This window comes from Alexandromys fortis, unplaced genomic scaffold (genome assembly GCF_014885135.2).
Source record: "Alexandromys fortis isolate MF-2015 unplaced genomic scaffold, M_Fortis_MF-2015_v1.1 scaffold_8_9099976_23576923, whole genome shotgun sequence".
Taxonomy (NCBI): domain Eukaryota; kingdom Metazoa; phylum Chordata; class Mammalia; order Rodentia; family Cricetidae; genus Alexandromys; species Alexandromys fortis.
Window position 1 is genome coordinate 11840699 of NW_026067899.1, and position 15084 is coordinate 11855782.

At 47.7% G+C, this 15084-nt stretch overlaps 2 protein-coding genes across 22 annotated transcripts in view; both read right to left on the bottom strand.

The window, feature by feature from the left end:
• Dapl1 (death associated protein like 1) overlaps positions 1-15084 on the bottom strand; it is a 341707-nt gene that overhangs the window by 136503 nt on the left and 190120 nt on the right. The gene's annotated exons all lie outside the window — the stretch shown is intronic.
• Pkp4 (plakophilin 4) overlaps positions 1-15084 on the bottom strand; it is a 205459-nt gene that overhangs the window by 7057 nt on the left and 183318 nt on the right. For all 21 annotated transcript variants that reach the window (XM_050124002.1, XM_050124024.1, XM_050123977.1 and 18 more), the window contains 6 exons: positions 13335-13518; positions 10521-10638; positions 9267-9458; positions 8930-9103; positions 6061-6211; positions 3130-3325 (listed from right to left, as the gene is read on the bottom strand). In XM_050124002.1, coding sequence (XP_049979959.1) covers positions 3130-3325; positions 6061-6211; positions 8930-9103; positions 9267-9458; positions 10521-10638; positions 13335-13518 — 1015 coding nt within the window. The remainder of the gene's footprint in view (positions 1-3129; positions 3326-6060; positions 6212-8929; positions 9104-9266; positions 9459-10520; positions 10639-13334; positions 13519-15084) is intronic.

A 15084-nucleotide genomic window follows, 5' to 3' on the forward strand; every position in this document is an offset into this window, starting at 1 on the left:
ATGTGCAGGAAGCAGAATCCCGAGAAAGGCAACGGTGCCTTCTCACCTTTGCAGCACAGGGGGATCCCCTGAAAGCTGTTACCCACACCTCCAATTTCTCCCCTCCCATCTCCTCTTAAACTTGTGGCTTCCACATTATTGTTGTATCCAATAGTCAGGCCTCAGCCTGAGTAATCTCCTTCCACTTGGCTGCGAGTGACCACATGCTTCTGGAGACTTATGTTTTCTGGTCACTCCTTTCTAGATTCTTTTTTGGGTTCTCTCCCTGACACCGTCAATCTTTACTTCTAAACAAGTCATTTAGATACCGCAGACTCCCAAGTGTACTCTTCCAGCTGGAGCGTAGGTCCGGCCCCCAGCCTGTATCTCTCCCGCTGACCATGCCCACACTGGATGTCTAGTAGTTATCCCCAAGCACCTGAAGTCCAGAGCAAATTCGTGGTAGTCTCTGGCAGACTTCCCTGCCTTGCTATGACCTCTGAGGATAAAACCTTGGGAGTCATTCACAATACTCCCCTCCTTTTGCCATTCACGTATCCACTAGTAAATGTTATCGAGCTGTCTTTCAACCCCATCAGAAATACTGCTGCTCCCTCGTCTTTAGTCTCTCTCTCTCTCTCTCTCTCTCTCTCTCTCTCTCTCTCTCTCTCTCTCTCTCTCTGTGTGTGTGTGAATAGGTCATGCTGATCTTTCTACAAGGGGTACCGACCATATCCTGCCTCTGCTTGCTGCTCTCCAACAGCTTTGGTTTCACTCAGAGGTCCTGTTGCTTCTTGGTCCTGTTGCTCTTTGACTCTCCCCTTTCCTCCTCTGAAATACCAGCTCCGTCTCAGCCACACTGGGTTCTGCTGCTCTTCCCCAGCCCCAGCACTGTTCTCTTGCCAAACCCTCTGCTTCCATGCTTCTGCCCCAGAGAGCTGCACTGCCAGACCCTCCTTCTCCAGGTCTGCTCCCTACTGTTTCCACGAGGCCTTCTCAGGTCACCGTTTCCTGACATGCTGTCACCTTCCCTGACTCTGTCGTTTGTCCCTGTAGGCAGCATTACTGAGCTCTGCTGCTGTTATTCATGGGGAACCTCATCTGCCTTGGCCCTGGAATGCTGCTTGTGATCTGCTCACTGCTGTGAGCCTGGCACAGAGAACAGCGCCTGGATATGCAAGAAAGCAATAAACATGGGGGAAGAACCGCGAGGGAAGAGAGATGCAGGGAAACCAACCACAACTTGATCTGGTTCAAGACTTTCTTCTCCCTTTTCCTTTTTTAAAAAAAAGTATTTATTTTTATTAATGTGTATGAGTACCTTGTATGTATGCATGTGTACCATGTACACGCCTGGTGTCCTCAGAGCACAGAAGAGGGTGCTGGACACCAAACCCAGGACCTCTGCAAGAGCAGTGAGTGTTCTTAACCAGACCATCTTTCCAGCTTTGCCTGGTCCAAGATGTTCTGAATCTTTGGCTTGGAATAAAAGATTAGATTTACACACATATTTATGTGTATATTGCACACATGCACAAATGCAATTCATGCATGCCTTGTCACTGGCTTAGCATTTCTACAAGGCAAACTTTTAAGAATACGTAAGGTGATCATATGATCGTGTGTGTGTGTGTGTGTGTGTGTGTGTGTGTAGAGACGGCAGAGGGAGCCAGTGGAATGGGATCTTAACTGCCTGAAATGCTTCATTTTCTTAAAAGGAAAGGCAGGGTGTGGTGGCTTACTTTTGTAATCCTTGAACTCAGAAGACTAAGGCAGGAGGATTGCTATGAATTTGAGGCCAGCCTAGACTACATAGAGAGTTTAAGGTCAGCCTGGGCTACAGAGTAGAGCTGTATTTGAAAAGAAAAAAATAAACAGATCCTATGTATTTGTTAGTAATGAAATGCAAAAAGTGCGAGAAATAAGGAGGCTGAAAGGCAATACTGTTTATGCTGAGAGATGTGGCTTCTAGCAGGGAAGCTATGGTTTCCTCTATTTTAAGAAGAATTCCTTCAGCGGTGTATCATCTGTAATGTAAACCCCAGCACTGCCTTCCATCTAGCTAATTAACAAAGCGTCCCCACGCACCATGCGTTACCAGGGCCAAGCTTTGTTCTTGTTGTTAAGGATACAACAGTAGATAAAAGGACAAAGTCCCAGCCTCTGCGGGAGTAAGGATGCAAGAGGAAGACTCAAATAACACACAAGAGGAGTCAGTGCCAGAGAGAGAACGTGGAGGGGAACGGGGTGGAGAGGGAGGGGTGCAGAGAGATTGTTGACCTACTGTTTGGAGAAGGTACTGGAATTCCCACTTCCATTTGCTTATCTGACACTAAGACAGATTTAGTCACAGCTACAGCCTGTGACAAGAAGCCTCTATTTTGCTACTGATTCGTTCTGCCCACTTGTGCGGCTTCATCTGTTACTGTCATCCAAAAGCAGAGGGAGAGATGTGACCGAGCCCAGAGCACACTCATGCAGAGTGGCGGTTTTCATGCTTCCTGGGCACTCGGCAGCAGCGTCGATCTTCAAAGCGAGGATTTAAAAAGACATTCTTGCAGGATGGGACTCAGGCTTGGCAGAGCACAAGGTGAAAACGGAAAAGTGCCCCTGACTGTCCCCTTCTCCTGGGAGTTGACATAAGTGTCAGCACCCTGGTGGACTGGCTTTAGAGATGGCCACAGCTCAGGGTCTGCAACTCCCCGAAGTTCCTACGTACGAGTCCTAGCTCTCAATGTAACGGGGTTGGAGAGGCAGCCTTGGGAAGGACCACTGGGAAGAAGGCCTTGCATGTGAGAATAAATAGGTCACTCTCTGTAAACTAGAAAGGGGCTTGCACCAGACATTAAATATTGGTGCCTTGATCCTTGATTTCACAGGTACCAGAATTATGGGAAATAAACTTCTATTGGTCATAAGCTGCCTAGCCACAGCACTCTGTTACAGCAATGTGAGCGGACTAAGTCAGAGAGGGAGTGAGGTACACCATAATAAAGGGAACTCCCTCCCACAGAGACAGGCCGTTGCTGAGCTAGTCAGCACATGAGAAACACAGAAAGAAATCCTCATGTTAGACACGCATCCCCCACAAAGGCCCTCACCCCAAGACAGTCCAAGGACTGAGGTACCACAGAGGTACCACACACTTGCCTGTCTCCTCTGCCTTTGGTTATGTTCACGAGTTTCTCTATCCCTCCCGAGTCCGCCAGCGCTTTGGCGTTCTCCATGTTTTTGCTGGTGACCTCGTGAAGAGCACAGCAGATCGCTGCCACGGTCTCATCGGACAGTATGCTGGGGCCGTTGCCGCCGGGAAGCCGGTTGACCAGGTCTCGCATGGCGTATTTCCCTGCCGGGTGTACAAGACCAGGGTCAACTTTTCACAGGCTCCAGCTTTCTGTTACTGTGGCTGAAAATCCCGATAATGTGAAGGTTTTAAGAAACAAACTTCAAAAGAGACGTGAACAGGGATAAAAGTTGGAAGCCCACAGTGAAGAAGAGAAGCACAGATGTGACGTGACATGACTCTGAGGGGGCATTTACTGTCACGTCACTTGAGCAAATGACCGCTTTAGGAAACATTACTGTCACTTGCTGGGAAGAACATAAATCAGTGCTCAGGAGTTCACTGGATGTCGGGCCACATTCTACAGTAATGGCTGTAATGAAATATTAGGACATTTTATTCTTGGTTCCAGTGTATCAAAATACTTCAATTTCTGCTCAGTGCTTTTAGAAAAAAACTTTGAATCTGGGCCAACTAAGGTTGCCCAAAATACTTTGCATTAAATCTTTCTGGGTGAGTCTAACAAGTTAGCTGAGAGCAGCCACCCACTTTTTAACAAAGCCGAGGTTACGTCGGCTGACCTGGCACCAGCAGTTAACCATAGACCAGTGTCTTTTTAAAAGACGCATTATCTCCTCCAGGTACCAAGCAATAATAATGAAGCACGTGACAAGACGGGGCCGAGGGGAGTGCGTCTCAGCCAGGGAAGCAATTTATAAACACCCAAACAGATTATCTCCAGCTTTTTCAACTTCAATTACTAACTGACAAAGTGGGATAAATTCACTACAAACAAAAGTAATTAACTAAGCGAAAGTAAATATTTTCTTAGGTCCCCGCCATGAAAACGGCTTTCATCAAGGGGCTGATTCTCTGCAGCGTCGAGGCAGCAGGCAGGTCCTGACTGCGCGCGTGTCATGTCCTGCACATCACAGGCAACGCTCGGAACCACAGAAGTGGTTATAAGTGGGGAGACAGCAGCAACTCTGGAAGACCAGTAGACAAAAGCGGGTCTGGAGGATGGTGATGGTGACTTCTGGATACTCACAAATGGCCGGATGTGTGATGACATGTGACTAGCCACGTGTCTTAGCAGTGGAAACACAGAGTACATGTCTTCTCATAAGAAATTCAGAGAGAATAGATGTAACTTCTAAGTCTAGTTCGGGAGGCTCTGAAGGAAGCGTGGGAATTGGGCAGGGCTGGGCCATCGAGAGGCTCAGTGAGACTTCCTCCCTGCAGGGCTGATCTGCCTCAAAGAAAGGAAACATTCGCCTGGACATTAATAATTTAAAACGGCATTTCGGCCAGGCCAGGCGAGAAGGGCTTCACCTGCAAGTCACTGTGTTCCATTCAATTTTTGGCTGCGCTTTTTTTGTGAGGACTAGGCTCGAACCTAGGGCCTTGTGCATGCTGTGCAGTAGTCTACCAGGAAGCTGTACCGCAGCCCTCTTGTTACGTTGAGATGGGTCTCACCACTGCAGATTGACCTGAACCTACTCTGTAGGCCATGCTGGCTTTGAACTCATCATCTTTCTGCTTCAGCTGCCCAAGTAGTTGTGATTACTGGCTTGCTCCACCAGGCCATGATCACAGCTAGTATCTTTTTTTTTTGGTGTTGTTTTTTCAAGACAGGGTTTCTCTGTGTTGTCCTGGCTATCCTAGGACTTGATCGGGAGACCCAGGCTGGCCTTGAATTTGGAGATCTGCCTGCCTCTGCCTCAAAATGCTGGGATTAAATAAAGGCCTACACCACTACTGCCTGGTAATCACAGATAATATTAAAGCTAAATATTATTCTCACTCTGTTTCTCCAACCCTGCCTCCCTCTATCATAGCATGTGTATTTTAAAATAAATTGGGTCTAACTTCACAAAAATCCATAAAAAAAAAAAAAAAATCCATCCTCCCCATGTTTGAGTGGATGGAGGGTACTGTCCTCACTTCCTCTAACAGTGACACTCCAGACAGGCACCACCAGACAGAGGTAACTCCTAGTACCACCCAGAAGCAGGAACTGAGTAGCAAGTGGTAGGGTTCACAGGACATTCTGGGCTATGAGGTCAATGAGAGGGAGGTTCCGGCCCATGGAGCTCCCTTTTCTGTCACCCCTCAAACTGTTTGGGATAGAGCAGTGCTTAGAGACCAGCAAGCTGCCTGGTGTGCAAAGCTGATGGAATCTCATTCTTGGCTCTCTAGATGTGCGGCTGTGCGCGCTCTCTCTCTCTCTAGATGTGCGGCTGTGCGCGCTCTCTCTCTCTCTAGATGTGCGGCTGTGCTCTCAGACCCAAGAGCAAAAGCCTCCTAAAATATCGTGTCCTGGTGGTCTAGTCCTTCTGTCCCTTCCATCCTGACCCCGCCGTGGGATGGCATGACAGTGGCTTGTCTCTGGGTGAACATTCAAACAGACTGGGGAGGGAAAGCTACACAGTATTCACACAGCTTCTTATTAGAAGATGACAGTGTTGGGGAATCGCAGATATCAGCACAAATACTGGGAAAGGAAATTAAATTTTTTCTTGTTCTTGCTGCTCGGGATATAACTTCTCTTAGGGAATAATGACATCAAATTCATCAAGCAGTGCTGTTATGTCACCTGGAATCACTGGCGACCCGACTGTTCTAAAAATTTACCTTCTCACATCAATGTTTAATGACTGAGCCTGCCTCTTGTTGAAAAGGAGTAGCGGAAGAGCAGGGGCTCCAGACACGCCAGGGACGGAGCAGCAGGCTCAGGTGGAGTTTTGTAACTACCCCCGTTCCTTCCTTTGCGGTGTCCCCTGTCACCAGTCACGTACCTATGAGCTCCTTGTTTCGAACATCCAGTGCCATGTTCCTCAAGGCGGTGGCCACAGAAGACACAACTCTGTCATTATCCATCCTCAGAAGCTCGACAAGGATGGGGAGCCCTTTCTCTTTCCGGACAGCTGCCCGGATGTATGCTGCAAACTGGTGGGCAGAAAAAGGCATTAGTGACTAAAACGTGGCGATCCAGTCTCATGTGCTACTTTAATCTGCAAAGATAAATGAATATATGTTTTCTTTCCACTAGAGATTAAAACAGTGCCACCATTTGGGTGAGAGACAGGCTGGAATGGCTGATTTAAAGAAAGCCCTCAAAGCCTAAAGATCTCAAACCACCATCTGTCAGATTTCTGTGCAAGACAGAGAACGCAGGATTATTTTCACACTCAGATATAGAAACACGATTAAGGAAGGAGCCCGTTTTCTTTGAGTTGGCCCCACGCCAGGTCCAGAGGCTAGAAGTAGGCTGGCAGAGCCAGCCCCTTAGCATCCGTTAGAGGGGAGCCTGGCTCCACTGAGCTGACTTTTTTTTAGTACATGCTGTAACAATATTGGGAGTTTGGTAACCAGTCGAAAAGATTGCTAGAAAAATTCCTGTACTCAGAAGAAAGGGAATTCTCCACAGACACTGAATTACAGTGCCTGCTGTAATTCACACCCACAGCCAAGGCAGGTTTGGGTGCAAAGGCATTCTCCCTCAACATTAACGGCTACCTATGTGCACCCTGTGAACTGGAAAGCAGTACTAAGCTACTAAAGAAACAACAGCAAAGCCACGTTACCAAATAGACCAGGACAATCCCAAGAAGTTGCTCAAGTAATAGCTAATATTTTCCTACTGCGGACAGAGCACGAAGACAGATCCATGGGCTCTCTGCAATTACTGTCAAGGTTAAAATACATGATTGACCGCCCAGTTTCTTGAATTCTAACAGAGCAGATTATCTTAATAATATATGTAGCAGGAAAAGATGCCTTTCAAAGATTCAATTAGCAGTCATTGTATTAAATGATAGCTTTATTTTCCAAGTCAAATGAAATCTACAGGGAGGAGATACGGTTCGAGGTTTGCAACTGCAGACAGCACTGGGGCAGTGTGACCAGCATCCTGAGACTGCAGGCACCAGAGCCTCCCGTTTCCACTGGAGACTGCCCAGCCCAGTCCAGCCCAGAGAGTGGTCCCTCGATTATATATGTAGCCATGGCTATCTTGTGGGTCATATATATGACATATATAAGAAATATAGAGTTCTTAAATTTTAATTATGTGCATGTGAGTGTGAGCGCCCAAAGAGGCTGGAAGAGGGCAGCAGCCTCCCTGCAGCTGGAGGTGCAGGCAGCTAGCTGTGAGCCTCCTGATACGGTGCCGGGATCAGGCTCCTGTCCTCAACAAGCCTTCTTAACTGCACGCCATCTCTCTAGCCAAAGGTCTGAGATTTTTGAGTGACTACTTTTGATATTAAAAACCACTTAAATAGGGGCTGGAGAAATGGCTCAGTGGTTAAGAGCATTGCCCGCTCTTCCAAAGGTCCTGAGTTCAATTCCCGGCAACCACATGGTGGCTTACAACCATCTGTAAAGAGGTCTGGTGCCCTCTTCCGGCCTACAGGCATACACACAGACAGAATATTGTATACATACTAAATAAATAAATAAAATAAATATTAAAAAAAACACTTAAATACAAAGTTTGTATCTTAAATTGGCTTGTCATGTGACTTTTACTTACTGAATAATCCCAGAAATTAAATTCTACAAAACTCAATCACATGTGTTTTAATTATAATTTTAGTCATCAAGTGATTCTTTGGCTATGCAGCAAAAACCTCTTCTCCAGGAGCCGCCCTTAGACTTTGTGCTTTGTCCTTTTGCTCAGTGCTCCCCACCACCTGATATTCATCTCCTCCCACAAGCTCCTCCACCTCAGCTCTTGGGAACCGGGGTTCTGAGAATTCAGTCAGCCCCTAGCACTAAGCTATTAGCACCTTAGCAAACAAACAACCACACAGGCATCGCTAACACCAGACCATACGAATGAGTCCCGTGTCTACTAACAGAGTTTGGTCATGGAGAACAGGGTCCCAAAAAGCCTCATTTTAGGTGGGGTGGAACAAGGAGTCAGAACAAGCATTATAATCACCTTGTCACCACGCATACAAGGACAGCCTGGGAAGACAAGAGGTGATATCAAAAGTTCTCAGACATGGTGGTAACAACAGGAAACCGTTTCCACGTCCACAAGGAACCCCAGCTCTACTCTTCCCTGTCCCCCCGCCCCCCGTAAAGCCACAAAAGTGACCTAACAGTGTCTGGTTCATCTTGTTTTTGTCACTTTGCTTAAAAGTTCAGTGCTCCCTCCCCTGAAGCTCAGCTTCCAGGTCTGGATGTGACAGCCAGCTCCAAGGCCACCACTCCTTGTCCTGTCTGCTTTGCCTTAGAGCAGCCTGCAATCTGAGCCCACAATGTCATTCCCTCAAAGAAGACCTTTATCCAGCTATCCCTCTAATCTCTAGGTTACCTCCTCTCCACCCCATCCTCAGACCCTGTGGGTTGTCTGTCTGCTCACCCTGCAGGAAGCCTTCAACTCTACTCCCCCCCACCCCTGCTCCTCCCTTGCTCCCCGCCAGGCCACACAGCATGGATCCTGGGGACACTACTCTGTTGCTCATGGGTGTCAGATTCTCAGGGAAGGGACTATCATATTCCTCTTAGGATGCCTGGAGGGACTCCTCGTCTCCTCCCCACACCCTCTTAACCCCCTTTTATGGACACACCCTATAATCAAGGGTGTCCCCTTCCACCAGCATGGCCAGTCTGAGCACAGGGACAGAAAGAAATGTGGACAAGGAGGAAACATCCCACCTTCCAGTTGCCAGCAGAGAGGTTCTGGAGAGATCCGGCAGAGCCTTCCAAGGTGGCCGGGTTGGAACTTTCTGCCAACAGAGTCAGGTAGGGTTTTACCACCGAAGGGTGCCACAGCATCTCCACCCCTTTGGGGGACTTGGACAGTCCAGGGATAGGCCCGACTCCATCCCACTGAAAGACAAGCGGCACACACTAAGTGAAAAGGGAGTGAACGACATCTGACTGCGGACAATATTCATCTTGCTGGACTCAGGCAGGCAGCAACCATCTTTGCTGCCAATGATGTCCTCCTCATTCTCCAATAGATAAAACTGTACAGAAATAAAATGCTAACTTGATCCTCCTGTGGAGTTCTCTTTTTCTTCTTTTTCTTCTTCCCCCAGCAGCTTGGTTCCGAGTCTTTGCTGGGAGACTCTTTTCCTAGTAAGTCATCCAGTTCGTTCAGTCCAAGCAGCCGGGCCTGCGGGACTTCCAGCTCCAGCCGATATGACAGGTTCCTCAGGGTACACACACAGTTCTCCACTGTCTGAAAGCCAACACAGTGTGTAATTAAAAACATCACCCCAGACACTCTGGCACTCTGCACTCCAATGGGGAATAAGTGCAGAATAAAGAGAAGTCCTGCTGTATGTACGCGGACGTGACACAATCTAAGGAAAGACGGACAAACACTTGTGGGCCAGGGCGCAGCTGTAAACCGAAGCTCGGGCCGTGCTGACTTAGACACATGGTACCTGTTCAGTGCCACACGGCCCTCCTGATGCTGCGGCCACACCCCAGCCTGTGCAGATCCTCAGCGGGACAGCAGTGCCCCCCTTTGCCTGTCTGGGAACCGGTCCTGTCACCAGGCCTGATTTCTGCTACCCCCTCAGCTTCTTATCTCCCATCTCTGAGGAACGCACTAATTTCCTTCTGTGGACATTCTGCCATCTGCATCTGGGTTTTCGTACTTTAGGCATTAATTAGGGGCCACTCAGGTGTCTAAAGTCAAGGTTAGGGCTGGCCCGCCTGGCAAGTTCTCCTTCCCAACTTGCTGTTTCTCTCAATTTCACCTGCAGGTCTTCTGGTTCAAAGAGGCTCAAATAAAAACTTGGGTGTTACCCTGCCCCACCCACACCCATTCTCCCCGAGGCGATGGCTCATTCTCGTTCTCCTCTCTCAGACCCAAGATCTACCAATGAATGGTCTCACCTCACACAGCACGCACACCTCAGAACACCTGCTATTCTAGCTTTGTCTGCCTGTCTTCCACAGGCCCTAGGGCAGAACTTACTAGGGTGTCACAGAGGAAACAGGAGGGCACAGAAGATCTGGGGTGGGGCTGAGTTGTGTCTGTGTCTAGGAACAGGAAATGTGGCATGGAAGAGAGTGTAGCTGTCACCTGGAAACCACAGAGAAATCCTGGACCCGTGGGGGTTCCTTTACCACAGTCACCATGTTTCCATGGTTCCAAGCCTGCTAAGTGGCCACTCGTCCTGTGATCCGGAGAGTGGTTCCATGCTCTAGTATTTCAGAGGCTGGATTGACTGCAAGCAACTGAATTCCACTGTCACCCACCACTTGGGCATGTAGGTGGCTCAGAACTCACCTTGCTGTCGTAATCTGAGGTGTTGACACACGTGTGGATCACATACAACAGCGAGTCCACCAGCCCTTCACAGGACCGCATGTGCTTGCGCGCTTCTTCCCCGGCAGAGCTGAGGTTCCTGCATGGGTGGAGAGACGTGGAAACTGCTGAGATCAACGACTCACCCAAGCCTAACCTGAAGAACCCTACCTGAAAATGGCGGCCAGAGAGCAGCCACTGCATGGTGACTTGAGATACTTCAGAGCCTGAACTTGGATATCCGAAGCATTTTCGACATTGGCCAGAATGTCATACCCACAGACGGAGAACACAACCCCAATATTCGCTGAAGTCATTATTTAGTGGCTGTCTTCATCAGCCTCACCACAGGAAGTGGAAGAAATAGAAACAGCTGTCTCAGGGTTGTGATGAGGAAGAAATGAACTGTACATTAAAACAAATAGAAAAGTGGCTACCACATAGAAGGCAGGATAGCGGCCATTATGGTTGGGGTCTGTTTTTCCTTTTATGTTAGCTATTAGTTATATATTCACATCTGATTATGTTAATGAGCCACATTAACATAATCCTTAACCATCAACAAACAAACTCAAACAGCCCCAACTTTTAATCCCTTCAATTCCTTTTGGAATTGAACCCAAACAAACAAAAGGCCTCAAAATTATTTTGGGTCTCATTTACTTGAGGTCTTGTTTTGTTTTCTTTGCCTTCCCTCAAAAATGGATAGCAGATTATAAGTCTCTATTTTTATGTTCCGTTTACAAGGGTTCTAAGATAATTAATACTGATGTAAGGCAAACTGGGAATTGTAAAACTGAACCAGAGAGACCTCCTGTACATCATCCCACTGTCATTCAACAGTCGACTCCTCCCCTTTCAACCTGGGCTTCCAGCTTTCCTTGGCCTCTTCTGAGAGTGAACTCCCTTGGCCTTAACTTTGGTTCCTTTTGCCTTTATCTTTTCACTTTTCTGGGTACCTTTTTTTTCTGTTTGGTTTCTTTATCACAACCTATGACCCATGATGGCCAGATGTCTATCTTCATCAAACCAGTGAGAATACATGTATCTGATTTATTGACTTTACTACATAGATAGCATTTCGTTTCTCAATATGAACATGGCCAACACTCTTAGCAACTCCCCATCTTCCCTGATTCCAACAGCACTTCCATCCAGCAGGTCAGTCAAAGACTGAGGTGTAACCCCTCCCTCCATTATTTCAACCCATTAGCAAGCTCCTTTTCACAAAGGCACCCACCTGCAGCCCCTGGTCTGGGCTTTGCCTATAGCATGTCTGGACCATACTAACAGTCTCATCTCGTTCCATTTCCGCAGAACAGGAAAAGCCCTCCTCATCCCTCCCTGTTTAAAACGTTCATGGTTTTTCATAGCAGTTGAAATAAATGACAAACTTCTTCCCTTCAACAGAGATCTGACACCATCCACAGCCACTCCGCCCTTTGCTCAGAGAGTTAGTCCATTTCTCTACATGACCAGTGACTTGTGCTCCTGACCCTTACCCCTCAGATGAGTTAGCTTCTGTGGTATTCCATATATAGGCTGTGATGGCTGTTCTTGGTTGTCAACTTGTCTACATCTTGAATTAACTAAAACCCCAATCACTGTGTACACCTGTGAGGGTTTTCCCTTCATTAAATCATTGAAGTGGGAAGACCGGCTTCTAATGTGGATCTCTGAGGTGGGAAGTGACCATCACAGGATTCACCAATACTACTTCATCATGATTTTTCTTCTGGTGCCCACTATCATCTGCTTGTTTCCTATCTGTGTCTTCCTCACAGCTGGGGCCCAGCTCATTTTGTTCCATACTGGTTTTACACAAGTGGCATTTACCGAGGACTACAGCAGGTCACATAAGAGTCAAAGTTGTATGCTGATCTAGGTATTCAATGCCACAGGCGTTGGGTGAGGATGGGATGCTGTTTCCAGCTGACCACAGGCTACGAGACCCACCCAGGAACAAGAACACGAGTTCCTCCTGTCACAGTGCAGAAGGCTTGGAAACAGAAGCACAGGCCCTTCTCCCTATGGCTCAAGCTGTCTGTCCTGGAGGAGTTCAGATGGCTTATTTTTGTTTTTCTTTTCAGGGCCGGGAATTGAACTCAGGGCCCTGTGCACGACAGTACCATCTCCTCTCTTCTGCAGCTGAACACTACAGCTCGCAGTGGAACTGGGAAGCTGTGCTCTGTAGGTCCCCTTGCCATTCTACCAAGGCTTCTGTTTCATGTGCCCAGAGCAACATGAGGCTGGGGACCAACATCAAACAGGAGTGGGTAAGCAAACAAGGAGCTGATCCTCAAAGGGAAAAGAACCACAGATTTTATGTTAAAGGTAAGGATTAATGGGACAGCATCAAGCTAACTTATTTGTAAATTCAAGAACGATAGTTGTTTAAGTCACACAACTCTTCACTTCTCTTTAAAAGTAACAAAACAAACCAGAACTTCAGTGACCATAATGGAACTCAAACAAAAACCAGGCTGCAGGTCCACAATAAGTCTGTGATAGTCAGAAAAGAGGCTACTACAGTAGAACATGCTGGAATTGCCGCAGTGCCGCTGGGCTGAATGGGCCTTTCTAAATAATTCACAGAAGAGTCATAACGCGAGACTGTTGCCTTGGGGCCACCAGCCTGTGCTCACAATGTTTCCTCACGCTGTGACAAAGTCCACAGTTCGCTATGAAGAAGAACCATCACCTTGGGGAATGTTAGCCAGCTAGCGCCTTCTACAGTCAACTGACGCAAGACACACATTCGTTAACCACGTGATTAATTGGGAAGAAAGTACTTACCTCAGGCAACCTGTCGTGTTCCGCAGAACCAGCGAGGTCTGAAACTTAATTTTATGATCATCATCAAAGGAAGAGTTATTCCACCCAGAGTGTGGAACGATCACAGTGTTCGTTAAGGTTGAGAGAGCGTCTCGAATGATTGCCATCTTTACAGCATCGCATGACGATAAATTCCAAAGAACTCCTACAGGGAGACACTGCAAGTGAGACTCGCCCGCCCGAGATTCCGAGTTTCAAGACAGAAGCGATACGCGAGCTCTAACCGACACGAACCTAAGCTGCCCCCCCCTCCCCGGATCTGTTCCACATCTCCAACTGGCCTGGCCTGGCCCTGTGGTAAGTGCGGCACACACACATACCAGCTTCAACGATGTATATCAGTCTCAAGGCTCACTTTCAAGGTGTAGAGCCCTAATCATCTATTGGGGAGACAACTGTGGGCTTTGCAAGGCAAAGTAGCAATTCCTAGGGGTGGGGTGGGGCAAGGGCGTAATCCAAGTAAAACATGTTCCTGATTTTCATAAAGCTTGCTTTTCTTGCCTTGTCCCTTAGACTCAATGGTTAATATTAATATGACAAGCCTCTAGAATTTATGACTTAGACAAAATTTCTTTCAAAAGATTGGCATGGTTCTTTTCATGAAGCCTCCATTCCAGTACTTTTTAAAATTTTTCATTTCATCGGCAAGAAGGCCAGCTTCAACAGAGTCCCTGGAGTACAGTGTAGTAGAGCACCGTACAGCAGCCAGCAGCATGGACGGCCACTGGATTTACTTTGTTCTCCTTCTCTTTATGGGGCTTTATTGCCGTGCATTTGAGAAGTCTAAGTTACTGCCATTCCTCTTCTGACATAGGGAGAAAGCAATACTGAAGAGCGTTAACTTACTGCCATAACTCCTGATCATACAGAAACGGGAAGGAATCTGAGCAGCCTGTCATCTACTCTGATAGCATCTGCACATCAAAGCGCTTTCTTAAGTGAGGAGGAAGGAGGTAGAGAGGTGGCTTTTCTTCGCCCAAAAGTCTCTCAGGGCCCCACACTCCTGATGAGCTTGTGACAAGTTTCTCCAATGGCTTCACCCAAAGATCAGCACTGAGCACTTGTAGACCCGTGGAGGGAAGGGCTGACAATGTCTGCCTCTGTCTGTGGGTCTCTGAACAGAATGGGTCAAGCCAGAACTGGGCCAGACAAGACTGAACCCTGCTGCTTCAAATGCTGTGACCCAAGGAGCCTGACTGAGCAGCCTTCTGTACAGGGGGAGGATAGAAGGCAGAGAGTAGGTTTGTCTCTGTGGGAGGAGAGAAAGCCACGGACGGGGAACGAGAGACCCTGACTGTATGCCCAAGGGCTGCCTTCGTCACCGCCCCTGTGCTGTAGAGATGCGGTCAGTAATGGAGACTCATGCTGTGTGTACTGGGCTCTGCCACAGTGCCTGCTCCTCTCCTTTTGCACTTGGCTTTGATTTCTAGACCTCATTAATTAGGTTTCTCAGTCCCCTTCCCAAAGAACTTCTACCCTTGCTCTTTCCCACCTCCTTCTGAGCATAGCCTCTCAAGACTTTATCTAGTGTGGTACCCATTTAGTTGGACCCAGGCTAGTTCTCCTTTAATGAGGGTGGTTTAGTATAAAAGGGAGATTTTGACAGCTCAGAATCTAGAAGATAAAGACCTTGTTTTGTTTCTGAAAGCTGATTCTTCTCACTGTGACCTTTGTTTACATAACTGTATGAAGGCGTACAGACCAAGAGAAG